General features: G+C 37.2%; 3 protein-coding genes across 6 annotated transcripts; all 3 read right to left on the bottom strand.

Moving 5' to 3' along the window:
* Positions 1–144: 144 nt before the first annotated feature.
* LOC117635818 (polyadenylate-binding protein-interacting protein 5-like) lies at positions 145–1,273 on the bottom strand. Its single transcript, XM_034370187.1, has 3 exons — positions 1,240–1,273; positions 758–1,167; positions 145–370 (listed from the first exon to the last, which is right to left on the bottom strand). The coding sequence occupies exons 2-3, from the start codon at positions 1,154–1,156 to the stop codon at positions 272–274; spliced, it is 498 nt and encodes a 165-aa protein (XP_034226078.1). The 5' UTR covers positions 1,157–1,167; positions 1,240–1,273; the 3' UTR covers positions 145–271.
* A 1,675-nt stretch (positions 1,274–2,948) lies between these two features.
* Positions 2,949–4,673, bottom strand: LOC117633887 (fatty alcohol:caffeoyl-CoA acyltransferase). The gene has a single exon (XM_034367721.1). It carries the CDS (start codon positions 4,475–4,477, stop codon positions 3,086–3,088), a length of 1,392 nt encoding a protein of 463 aa, XP_034223612.1. The 5' UTR covers positions 4,478–4,673; the 3' UTR covers positions 2,949–3,085.
* Positions 4,674–4,804: 131 nt separating this feature from the next.
* On the bottom strand, positions 4,805–10,226 carry LOC117633886 (probable plastidic glucose transporter 2). 4 transcript variants are annotated; one of them, XM_034367718.1, is made up of 14 exons: positions 9,889–10,226; positions 9,314–9,459; positions 9,008–9,119; positions 8,837–8,904; positions 8,598–8,730; positions 8,037–8,136; positions 7,840–7,952; positions 7,668–7,761; positions 7,023–7,176; positions 6,762–6,905; positions 6,603–6,676; positions 6,154–6,242; positions 5,548–5,662; positions 4,805–5,306 (listed from the first exon to the last, which is right to left on the bottom strand). In XM_034367718.1, exons 2-14 carry the CDS (start codon positions 9,435–9,437, stop codon positions 5,124–5,126), a joined length of 1,503 nt encoding a protein of 500 aa, XP_034223609.1. In that variant the 5' UTR covers positions 9,438–9,459; positions 9,889–10,226; the 3' UTR covers positions 4,805–5,123. The 4 variants fall into 4 exon arrangements, with proteins under 4 accessions (XP_034223609.1, XP_034223608.1, XP_034223610.1 ...); XM_034367717.1 differs by having other exon boundaries at positions 9,314–9,455; positions 9,889–10,225; XM_034367719.1 differs by lacking the exon at positions 9,889–10,226 and having other exon boundaries at positions 9,008–9,108; positions 9,314–9,447.
* Positions 10,227–12,411: the final 2,185 nt, after the last annotated feature.

The raw sequence follows: 12,411 nt of genomic DNA, 5'->3' as shown, positions 1-12,411 counted from the left end.
AATAACTTCATATGACCGACACAAATTAAAAATAGTACCGCCCGACTCAAATTAATTGAAGCAACTAAGTCGAGAACAACAGTAACAAATTTGTACTCTTCATTGTAATGAGCAATTATGGTTTTTTGTTTTGTGTGTAAAAGAAGCAACTACACAGAGTAAACATTGTACAAAAGAAACTCATCATCAAGGGACCCTCCTACTTCTTACAACAAAACATCCACAGAAACCCACCATGCTCTCCTCTCTCTCTCTCTCTCTCTCTCTCTCTCTACTTTTCTCTTTCTGCAACTTCAAGTTCTGATGCATCATCATCACCAGTAGTATCCGAGCAGACTGGAAGAGATTTAGAAGCAGCAACAGGGAAGCACTGCATAAATTGTGACAGTCAGAAAAGAAGTAAATGTCAATCAAAATTCTGATACCATATCATAAAAGAGGAGGGGGGGGGAGTAAATAGAAACCTACAACTTGGACATAATAGTTGACTAATAACAAAACATTTTGCCGTATTTAGCCTAACAATTCAAGTTGTGCAAGAAGCACACAATGCCTCCTTCAAGACTGACAAGAGAAATGAGCATCTGCCAAATATTATGTACTTAGAAAGAAGGGTGGCAATAGTAATTATCATCCTAGCAATTTATTAAAGCAGCTGATAACAAGCAAAGTTACCAGAATCATCACACAATCAGAAGCATTAGCGGTAATTACTACAAGACAATGTAAAAAAAAGTTGAAGCAGGAGAGTCAATACCTCCAGGTCATACAGCATGTTGATCGAGGCTTCCAAGTCATCATCATTAGCAGAGTGAACATGAGCAAGGCAATGTTCTGATATGTTTGGAAACATGAATGACAGATAAGCCAGATGTATCTCAGAATCTTCATCTATGTACTGCACTTCAGCCTGGTTGCTTATCTTCTGCTGTAAACCACTCTTTTCCAGACCACTGTCAATGACAAGAGCCTCAATGTCATGGATGCTAAAGTCAGAAGAAGCATCACCGCCTTCGAAATAGAACTGTGCCGTCCCGTTGTGGCCTTCAGAAGGAGAATCGAACAGAGCAGTTTCATGGTTGGCCTCCTCTTCTTTCTTGTTCAGTGGTATGTATGATGCTGCATGGGGATTCAAAGATGACATGGTTGAATTCATTTTCTTAATTCCTGCATTAAAGGGAAGCAAAATTAAGCCCGGCCAGAAAAACTAGAAGAGCAATCTTGAGAAAATGGACTTGCCTTCAATAGGAATAGATGAATCGTAATTATGGCTCAATTTGGAAATATATTTCTTAAAAAATATGATTGGTACCTACTTTTATTGGAAATATATAAGCAGCAGCGTATAGCTTTCAATTTATTTTTCTTTAGAAGACTGGTGATCCAAGCAAGGTATCTCACAGGCCTACATTCATACAGATTATAGACAGCAAGAAAGGGATAAACACAATTTGTATTAGACAAATAAGTAGTCATAGAACTGGCGGGCCTAGGAATTTTTTAGCGGAGGTGCAATTTTGAAAGGCTAAAAACTTTTTGTGGATTGAACATCTAAAGCTTTTTACCTAGATTGACCTTAGGTCCCTTCATGCATTCATATCATAATTGTTTTATGTAAAAATATTGACTAAATTTGAAAAACGGTTTTTCGGAATAATCATTTTCTCAAGATAATTTTTGGCGGCTTTTATTCCTTACATATTAAATAAAAAAACTTGATTTTATGGGATTTTAGTATGAAGTATATATTGACTTAATAAGCCATCATTTTTAGCATAAATCGTATTTTGCACTAAAACCGATTTTTCATATTTTGATTTGGTGGGAATTTGATTTTCTAGTATTTTTATTTGAATCAAATTTGGGGTATTTCCTTATTTACATTGTAAACTTAAGTAAACGGAGTACTATAAAAATAAATAAAAGTAAAAGAACAAAGACATTTACTTAAATATTGAAAATGGAAATAAGGTAATCTGTACATCATTTGAGCAAATGAGCAATTTGAAGCACTTACAATGGTTTTTCCGGCGAGAGAAGGTGCAGCATCTCTTTGTACCTTAATAGGTTCCCACTCATACTAATAAATAATTACCAGAAAATGCTTGTGATTTCACCCTTTCTGTGTCGACAAAATTAAAGGCGTTTGGTTGTCTAGAAAGAAAAAAAGAAAAGCGCACACACATAAAGAAAAAGCATGAAAATCTCGAATAACTTTGCCATGCAATGAAAAACTCCATAATCAAAGGGATACATGTGTTCCGCGTGGTTGATATACATTAGTGACCAAACAGAAAGTGAGAGAAAATAAAAGAAACTTTGCATAGCATAGAGCGCAACATAACATAATCAAGATTCGTAAGAAAAAAGCATAGAAATGTAAAGATGAACAAACCTCATGTTTGCTTGCTGAGAAAATCTAGGAAAAGAAATAGAATAAAACTAACGCTCATTGCACATTTGACAATGTGTGTGAGAATACCCCTCCTAAAAACAACAAATAAAATGAAACTCTAATGTTAACAAATATTTAAAATTGTCAAATAGAACTTGCCCATAGGTTGATCCCTGAGTCCAACTAAATGGGCCAATTCAAAAGTCCAAGGCGCAACAACGAATGGGCTCATTGCTGAATATGAGCCGAACAAAACCCAATTTTATTTTTCTCTGTCTTCTTTTCTTTTGGGTTCTCACCCCAGAAATTGAAGAAGCGGATTTGCACATACAATTTTTTTTCCTATTTAATGAAAGAAACTATCTGAATTAAAAAATTACTGAAAGTGTTTGAATTAAAAAAGTTATGTTAATATTAATTATCACATAGTGTTACTAATTCATGTATTATCATAATATGATTAAAAGACATAATGAATAATTCATGTTGTAAAACATAATATCAATAAATAAGTATTCGTATTATAATATTAATGGATTAATAAATAGTAACATGTGACAATTTCCGTCACAATTTAAAAAATTTCGCGAAAAGTAGCTCATGTATAGTTGGACACAATGCGATTCAATTGTCCCTAGTAATTGATGATCAATTTCTGCCTCATAAATCATGACAATGTGGTAGCTTCATTTAGCTAGCACTTTGTTCACCGTTCTCTGCAAGAGACAAAAGGTCCGTGAAGCTTTTTGTGGCAGATTCCGGCAAGCAAATACACACAAGCATTGTCCCACTAGGATCAGCCTCCGCTTCCGGCAGAAAAACACAAACTTGCGGTGTGGGAGTGAGATCTATAGGGCCAGCATACATTGGCCTGCCCCATCCAAAATCCGCAGAATCATATATTGAAAATCTAGTCCATTGAGTTATTGTCAATTTGCCTCCAAACTCCAGCCTCCTTGGCCTGTCCACTTCAACATAATCCACCGTAGACCTCAGATACTCTTCCGAGATGCCAAGCCGGGCTTCACGAACCAACCGCGCCGTGTCCGGGAACCTTCCATACACAAGCTTTCTCACAGTGCTTATGACACAAGCCAAGCACACCACATTCCCATAAAAACCTTCTTTCAATGGCGGGTTTTTGAGCTTCTGGCGGGCATTGACTGAGAAGGTTAGCCTGAGCTCATAGTTCAATGGTTTTACATCAAGTGCTTTCACCCATGATCTCCATATATGAGCAGCCATCGCATCAAATGTGCTGCATGTAATATTGGACATATCATCTTCTGATTGAGCCAAAGTTTTCAACCAGGCCTGGAACTCGCGGCTTATTCTGTAGCATTTTTGAACAGCTTTGGTTTGCCAGAGGCTCATTGTTAGGCTTGACCCGTCCTCGATTCTCATGAACTCAATATGTGGGAATTTCATCAGCGGTGGATCGCGAGGCCTGAAAAAGTCCCTGTCCCAGCATGGCTTAGGGTTTGTGATCAGTGTACCTGCTTTGGCTGTGGCAGCCCATGAGCTGAGAAATTGCATAGCACCAAGCCCATCAACAATGCAGTGGCAGATTCTCAGGCCGAGGCTAAACCCACCGCAGCTGAAAAGGGTCACCTGAGCTATCACCAATGGCATGTCGAGCACTTTGTATGGCTCTTCATTTGGGAACCTAAAAATCAACGGTGACCATGCTGGGTTTGGCACTTTGAGGTCTCCGAGATCGGACAAGGACATTTCAGAGTGAGCCTCCACCATGAGAGCTCCTTGGTCTTGCCCGAAAAACACCTCTAGCTTTCCATTGTTGGTCTCTCTCAGCCTACCCGATAAAGGGTAATAAGGAACCAACACACTGGCAAGAGCATCACGGAGTGTTTTCATAACCGGTCTCCAGTTATCTGAGGCATAAAAATATACTGTGGGAGTGAAAACACGGGCTCCAACCACATCATCGAGGTTCGAAAGGTAAAGACTTTGGCCGGGAGCGGTGGGAGCAGGCCCTGAGGGCATGACTGGGACCATATGATCAATGGTAATGGGGATGTGGAGGTGAGGGAAATGGAGCTCTTGAACCCACGGAGGAGCCATGAGAGGTGCTGCAGGTAGCTGAGGCTATCCATGCCGAATAGCCGCATTTGTAGAAGATCACTTTTGTCTTTAACATGCAAAGATGCTTGGGCTAAATAGATGAAGGATTTTAAAGTTATTGGTATGGAACAGTTGGTGGTGATATTACTCATGATCAAAAAATATTTATTCTTGATTGAGTTAGTCCTGCAGAGAAATCTTTGTAAACAATTTTGTACCTTTGTGTGAAGTGTCCCTTCGTATGTTTTCTCACCGGATGTGTGTTTTTTTTCTCATTTTGATACTTATAGAGGGCATAGAAAAAACACATGGTAAATGCATAAAGAGGACCATCAATTGAAATTTTGTTGGTAAACATTCCAAGAGAACTGTTTGGCTTGAGCAATTGATCATATGAGAATTAAACATGATACATTTAACTATACCTACAAATTCACACTAGGCCTCTGTAGCATACCTATGATTTATGACTGAACGCCTAAAGGATATATTTCTATAAGTTCACCATCACCAAAATTTTACCGGACAAGAATTTACCCTCCCAGGGTAAGTACTCTTTTTCCCAAATTGTACCATTTTCTGGCGATCATTTGCAACTTGGTCGGCTTCCAACAGCAAACACTTCTATCGTATTATAAAAGCACCTCTATTCTTGCGGAAGGAGCGCTATCTCAATTTCTTGGAGCGATTTTCCTTTCGTTTCCACCACATTTCGTTTCACAAAAACCACAGCCAGCATGCAAAAGGTGCCAAATATAGAATACAGAAGCCGCGGGCCAAATTGTTCCAACAGTTGTAAGAATAGCAATCCCACAAAGAAATTTATCACCTGAAAAACACCCGTCACAGGATAAATGAAACCATAAGATAATTGAATTCCGTTTCTTAATTCAGAATCCACATGGAGGAAGAAACTGATTTACAAAATTAGTAGATTTCTAAAGCACCACAACTACTAGGAGCTCTTGCCCGAGCAATGCTCAGATCACCCGAACAAAAAGCCTTTAACAGCAGGAGACATAATAAAAAAGTTGACATGGATTTATTCAGAAGGAGAAAGAGAGAGTTACCCAATGCACTGACATACAGACAGCCATTGCTTTTGCCCTAATGCGGCTGGGGAATATTTCTGGTAAAAGGAGACCTGGAACTGGACCAGCTCCTAGAGCAAATGTTAAGACGAACCTGCACGAATTTTTCATATTTATAGACATATCTTTACACGGTTTCTCCAAAAGGCACTAATAGCGTTCTACCATCCATGCCCGATTTTGGGGTAAATGATTGGATAATAGAACAACGAATTTTTTTAATTTTTGCCTCATTATTCATCATTTTCCTACATTCAACTCACTCATCTTAGTTGCTGCTTATTACAAGGGTCCCATGAGATCAGAAGGTGCTGAATCATGGGCTATAATTTTCCAAAAGGCATTCAGATATATAAAATATCATAATAAACCAAAGAATATATTCAAGCATATATCATCACATTCACAGAGGCTAAGGACACACAAACATCATTGTAGCACATGCACAGTAGTAATAAAAGAACTGATCAGTGGCAATATCGTGAGCAAAATTTTCATGTAGTTACGCTTACTGGTTGCATTGCATCCATGATCATATAACATAAGATTAGTCTTCGAGATGTAAAGTTCAAAATTAGTACTCACATCAGCATTCCACCAACAGATAGGTACAGTGATCCAGAGCCTGATGAATAAAAGCTTGCTGCAGCAACTTGAAGAGACATTGATATTGCCTGAGTGGATAAAATGCATTACATAATGGTCAGCCTAACAAGATCATGAGCTCATTTTGTTTTTGAAACCAAAAACAGAAAGGATAGACAAAAAGTTTTTGAGTGGCCACTGGCTGAGCCGTGCATGATATTAGAGGTAGATTTGGAGAGCTACTATTTAAGTGATACAAGATAAATGGAGATTTCCAGTGTCCTATCGCAGTATCACATTACTCTTTTACCATTCCAACATTAAAGCCCACTTCCATCTTTTCCCTTGAATCACAATGATTTTTCCTATGTTATTTTTAACAAGTCTTTCCATTTTATATGAAAGTGCAGCTTCAACAAAAAGAAAAAAGATTTGCAACTTCGATTTACCATGCCGAAGAAGCTCCATAAAAGCAGCAGCTTCCTTCCTACTTTATCCATCAAAACCATTGCAACAATAGATCCTGAAAATTATAAAATCCATCCAGTCAAGAGACAGAATGCACTAGTTTTAGATAGGTGAGTATGCAACTAAGAATCGAGGTATACCTGACAAATTTGCAATTCCTATGAAGGCATTTGCAAGGCCTGATGGTACTCCGGCACTTTTAAATACAGTTGAGGAGAAGTAAAAGACAGCATTTATACCAGATAGCTGTTGTAAAGCAAATAGGGTTGACCCAATAAAAACAACTGCAAAACGAATACGTAAATAACAAAGCACAGAAAGGGGAAATAAATACACCACATATGGATGGGGAGCCTATATATGCGCAAAGCCCATAGGAATTACCAGAAAGCATTGTATACCTCTAAAATGGCGGCCGTACAGCAACTCTGAAAGCCTTACGGTATCTGTGTCATCTCCCCTGTCCGACTTGGCTAATTCTGCCATTGCAGTTTTGACATGTGATCCACCAAGGAGCCTCTCAAATTCAGCTTCAGCCTCATAAGTTCTTCCTTGCTATATCACATGTAAGAGAGACAGTTAACATTTGTTTTCAGGGAAACATAGAACAATTTAGGAGGACTATCATCTCCCAAAGCAGTACCAGACATTGAAAAAAATATATTACAAGAAAAAAATGGTTTCTTTTATTATCGGCCCTTAACTAGCCCTCCCTTCCGCTACAACTCTAGATGTGTCAGTGAGAGATTGCAATTCAAACGCTCAAAAAGCCTAGGAGAATAAAGGTTTTCTCAAAGTGAACAGCATCCATTAGGGTATAATTTATGCTCAAGATGTTCAAAGGAAAGGACAGGATAGGAAAGGGGAGGACAGGACAGATTTACAATACATGCATTCCAGACAGTCGTTTGGCATGTTACTGCCTTGATTCAAATGTGACTTTCCCAAAGACTTAATTCATTGTGAGCAACAGAAAGCAATTGTTATAGAGACTCATACATAGTCGATATTTTACTATTTTCAAATAAAGACAAATGAGAGAAGACCTTATGTAGCCAATGTGGACTCTCTGCACAGAATACCATGGCAAGAGCAAGTATTGCAGCTGGAATTGTAGATACCCAGAAACAAACACGCCACCTTACACATAAATTAAGATAGTAAGTTTGAAAGATTAAATAGAAGCAGAGATATTGTGAAGCCTATCATGTTCTTTACCAGCCAACAATTTCTTTGACAGGGATTCCAACAAAAAGAGCCCCCATTAGTCCAAGGCATGTTGCAATCTGGATGAGACTGCCATAAGTACCTCTCACAAAAGCAGGAGAAACCTGCTCAAGTAAAAGAGGAAACATCAGATAAGATAAGAAGCACATGACTTACTGAAAATTACAGAAAGGTTTATGCTAGATTACCTCTGTCACATAAAGAGAAGCAACAGGAGGGCCCAGGCCCATACCGGTCCCAACAAATAACCTCCCCAAAAGCATGCCAGCAAGAGTTTTTGTTGATGCACTGCAAATGCAGGTGGTACTTTTAGCCAGAATTCCTTCCAGTCGTATTATAAGAGGGACAGGGTGTATAGGTGCATATGAGTTTTGAGGACTACTTTTAGTTGTGGTTAAATATAAATGTGTGTGGTTACATATGTATACCAGCAGATCATATACCTTCAATACCAAAACCAGACTAATCTTCACTGAAACTAGTGATAAAAAGCATCATCTAAAGGGAAAAAAAGTACAGCCCAACTTATGTATGAGGATCAAAGAGATCTACAACAGAGGTACATGAAAATGGGCTCTGCCATAAAGTTGTTTCACAACTCACAAGATACGAGGAACCTAACTACTAGACAAAAAGGACAATTACATAATCCAGAGAGAAGAACCAATCTCACAAAATAAAGCTCCATGTAGTGCTTAATCAAAATGATAATCCTGTGACACAGTTGCTTTTCAAAGTAAATATATTACCTCATAACAGCACCGATAATCATAGGCAACGCGCAAAGTTGAAAAGCCCTCCGACGTCCAACTCCATCAGCTACCCATCCACTGAATAATGATCCAACAAACGCACCTCCCAAACATGTACTCACTACCAGACCTTCATTTGATATAAATTATCAAACCCATTAGACGATATAGCTGAATGCAAAAATCAGAAATTACAATAGAACTAAGAATGAAACAAAATATCAACTTCATGCAACCTTCTGCCAAGGTATTCCCCTTGAAGCCAAGATCTTTAGAAATGCTTTCAAGCGGTTCATTAACTACCCTGGACAAAGCAAGAGTTATAACAAAAAAGGGGTATTCTTTTCTTTCATGCTTCAACATAAAACAACTGTTAGAGAGAGAAGAAGTGAAGTGTGAGCACCAACCCGAGATGGTAGCCAAACAAGAATGAAGATAGAGTTGCCACTACTACATGGGGGAAAGAAAGCCTCCAGGAGGGATTTGAAGGTTCTGGAACTGTACTTTTCTGTAAAAGAGCTAAAACACATACCCGAATTAAACCCTTAAATGAATTCTATACACATCGTAACTTAGTGCTCAATGCTTAAACAAGAAGACCTTAGAAGAAAAGAGTGGTGTTCAGAAACAACTCTGACTTTGCTCTTACTGGTGCATCACTATAGATAACACATAACATAAATATACTTCAGATGATCAATAAATTGAGTTACCTGAGCTTTCTTCCACATCTATCGCATCTATAAGCTCTTTTGCTTCCATGTCAATGGTATTTGTATAGTCTCTCGATGACAAGCGCTTGTACATGGAGTAAGCTTCGCGTTGGCGGCCACGCATGCTAAGCTTGCAACCAGCCTTCCTTACAAATTAAAATAATAATTTAGAATGATACCTTTGTAATACTAATATCCATCACTTCGATTAAAATTTAAAATACAAGCACTAACTTAACAGATGGCAAAGGAGACGCTCAAGACACGAAACTTATATTCATCTTCTGATCTATTTTCTCAGGAGCCAAACAGATAATAAAACAATTATTAAACAAATAGGAAAGAAAAAACACAAAACAGAGCATCTGCCAAACATGTCTACAATAAAACCGATTAAATATGAAAACAAACTCAAAATTCAAACAGAAGCAATAATCCATGATCAATTAAAATGCACTAATCAACAATTGAAAATGATGGACTAAAATCAAAATCAAACCAGAACGACTCAACGAGCTCCAAGCTACGATTCAAAGAAATTCAACTACATATAAACCTTTGAAAAAGCTAAGTACCTTCTCTAAGTTCCGATCATCCAACGGATCTGAAATACGAGCAGTGAATCAAGGACGTGCGAGAATGGATTTCGGCGACTCTGACACTCTTCACTCAAACTCCTTCACGACTCTGAAGTCTGAACTGTACGAACCTTCGCGAACAAAGCTCTCAACCAGATTGTCTATGCGAGAGTGAGAAGTAGTGCGTGTAAGATTGGGCTGGTGCGGTGGTTCTGGTGTTAGAAAGGACGAGTGAGGAAGGAAGGAAGGTCTTGCTTAATTATGGAGAAAGCTACAAGAGAGTAACCTCTAGTTTTCTTTCGAGTCTAATACAGAGAGAAAAAGAACAGGGATACAGCTTATATTTAATTAATAGTTTATTTCTGTAAGGTATTTTTACTGTAAAATACGCCAAGCGTGGATTGGGTGCTACTGTGGGTCAAAAAGATGAGGGCTGTCAATGTCTTATGAAAGATACGACGTCGTATAGTTTGGCTTTATTGTCATTTTCAAATTGTTCCACGGTCCACGTTCTACCGCGTGGCTAAGTGCAAAGAATGCAGGGTGTCCGGCTGCGGGTGAGTTAATTTTGCGTGCCACGTGTTGGAATTGTTGGTAGTCGGTCTCTGCGACGTAAGAACCGGTGCAGCTTCCATCTGCATCTTTGAGATTTGAGTTTTTGTGTTTAGTCCTTGAAGTTTGATTAAATTGCAAGGAGGGCTTAGAATAACAATTGAAAAGTTATTGCTGGGACCACATTTGTGGGATTATATTATGGGTGGGCCCGCTATGATGACGCGTGCACTAGGTTCAGTGACTTCCATGGTAACGCCAAGCGATCACATGAAGCAATTGATTTGAAAATGGGATGTGAGAGTCCCTCCCTGAATAATTGGGCTAGGCTGTGGCTCTTTTTCATTTCTTTTAGTAGAGTCGGTCTTTAGATTAATTGGATCTTATGGATAAATAATAATTGGGCCGAAAATCCGTAAACAACTTCTTTTTAAATAAATAAAAATAAAAATCATTTCATGCCTTAGACAAATCATATGTAATTAAATACTAGTCCTTTACGTATGTGCCAATTGATTTTATATATATATATATATTTTTATTTTTGGTATTAAGAAAAGATAACATGGGTTATTTAGTTTTAATTTTAATTTTAATTTTTTGTAAATAAATGTGAATTGACCATATTATTCTTATTTAATTAATAATTATAATTCTTAATATTTGAATTAACAAAGGGCATTTTCTGGTATTTTGAATATTTCACAATTTTCTGCCTTCTGTTTTATATATATAGATTATTTTAGAGAATAATTAGTATTTAAATATTTTAATTAATTGCATCAATTACTTAATAAATTGTAACTAATTATTTGAAACTATTTTGTAAAATATTCTATTTAAAGAGTATAGCCAAGCGGCTATAGGTTTAAAATATTCTATTTATAGCGTATAGCCGCACGGCTATACTGTTAAATTATTGTATTTGAAGAGTATAGCCGCATGGCTATACTATTAAATTATTGTATTTAAAAAGTAGAGCCGCGCCCTTATACTGTTAAACAATTCTATTTAAAGAGTATAGCCGCGCGGCTATACTGTTAAAATTTCTATTTAAAGAACTTAACCGTGCGGCTATACTGTTAACAATATTGTATTTAAAAGGTATAGCCGCCCGGCTATACTGTTCAAACTTCTATTTATATAGTATAGCCGCATGGCTGGACTGTTAAAATATTCTATTTGTAATGTATAGCTGCATGCCTGTACTTTTAAAATTTCTATTTATAGCGTATAGCTGCCGGCGAGTTTTTATCAAAAATAGCCAAAATTTACCCCATACTTTCATAAATGTCAGTTTTGTAAAAAACTTTCAAAAATAGTCAAAAATCCACTTAAATAGACTCAAATGCCCTCAAAACTAAAACCACATAGATCTAAATTGCAAAACCCTACTAGATAAAAAATTAGAATTTAGTAGGCACATTTACAGCACTAGTCGAACTCCCGTACGGTAAGTGCCGTTATTTTTATTTTTATTTTGTTTCCCTTGCTTCTTTGTTCTCTACCATTTTTTTTAATAAACATATGCAGGGCCAAGCATGGTTGTGCTCATGGGATCTTAACAGTCCACAACATATATATATATATATATATACAGGTTTTGATCCTTAATTATCTCGTTATATGCTTATAATCATTTGGACCTGTTTATGAAGTGAGTCATACATACATGATATGATACTGCATAGTGTCATCTTAAATATTGCAGTATCAGATCCGTATCTGTTCATCCCTTTACTGGATAGCATGGTTCTTTTTCTTGTTTTACTATAATCCATCATGCTTCTTTAATGTTCATGATGGAAGATTTTTTATTTCTAAAAAAAATTTTAAAACTTATTTTTTTTAAATAAAAAAAAACTTTTATAGTATTCTCTCAGAAACTTTGCACAACCAAGACGGCCTTGAAGAATTAGCTACTTGGACTTGAATATAAAAGTGTGTATTGTATGTGATTAGTGGTCT

Source organism: Prunus dulcis, chromosome 7 (genome assembly GCF_902201215.1).
Source record: "Prunus dulcis chromosome 7, ALMONDv2, whole genome shotgun sequence".
Lineage (NCBI taxonomy): Eukaryota > Viridiplantae > Streptophyta > Magnoliopsida > Rosales > Rosaceae > Prunus > Prunus dulcis.
This window is presented reverse-complemented; position numbering and strand designations above follow the sequence as displayed.

What these genes read in the sequence shown, in the direction of transcription:
- LOC117633886 (XM_034367718.1), bottom strand. Translation starts at nt 9,437, where the DNA reads ATGCGTGGCCGCCAACGCGAAGCTTACTCCATGTACAAGCGCTTGTCA. An exon ending in AGATGTGGAAGAAAGCTCAG is followed by an intron (nt 9,120 to 9,313) that starts GTAACTCAATTT and finishes TATGTGTTTTAG; the next exon opens with CTCTTTTACAGAAAAGTACA. An exon ending in TCTGTATGTCAGTGCATTGG is followed by an intron (nt 5,307 to 5,547) that starts GTAACTCTCTCT and finishes GGTGTTTTTCAG; the next exon opens with GTGATAAATTTCTTTGTGGG.
- LOC117633887 (XM_034367721.1), bottom strand. Translation starts at nt 4,477, where the DNA reads ATGGCTCCTCCGTGGGTTCAAGAGCTCCATTTCCCTCACCTCCACATC.
- LOC117635818 (XM_034370187.1), bottom strand. Translation starts at nt 1,156, where the DNA reads ATGAATTCAACCATGTCATCTTTGAATCCCCATGCAGCATCATACATA. An exon ending in ACATGCTGTATGACCTGGAG is followed by an intron (nt 371 to 757) that starts GTATTGACTCTC and finishes CAATTTATGCAG; the next exon opens with TGCTTCCCTGTTGCTGCTTC.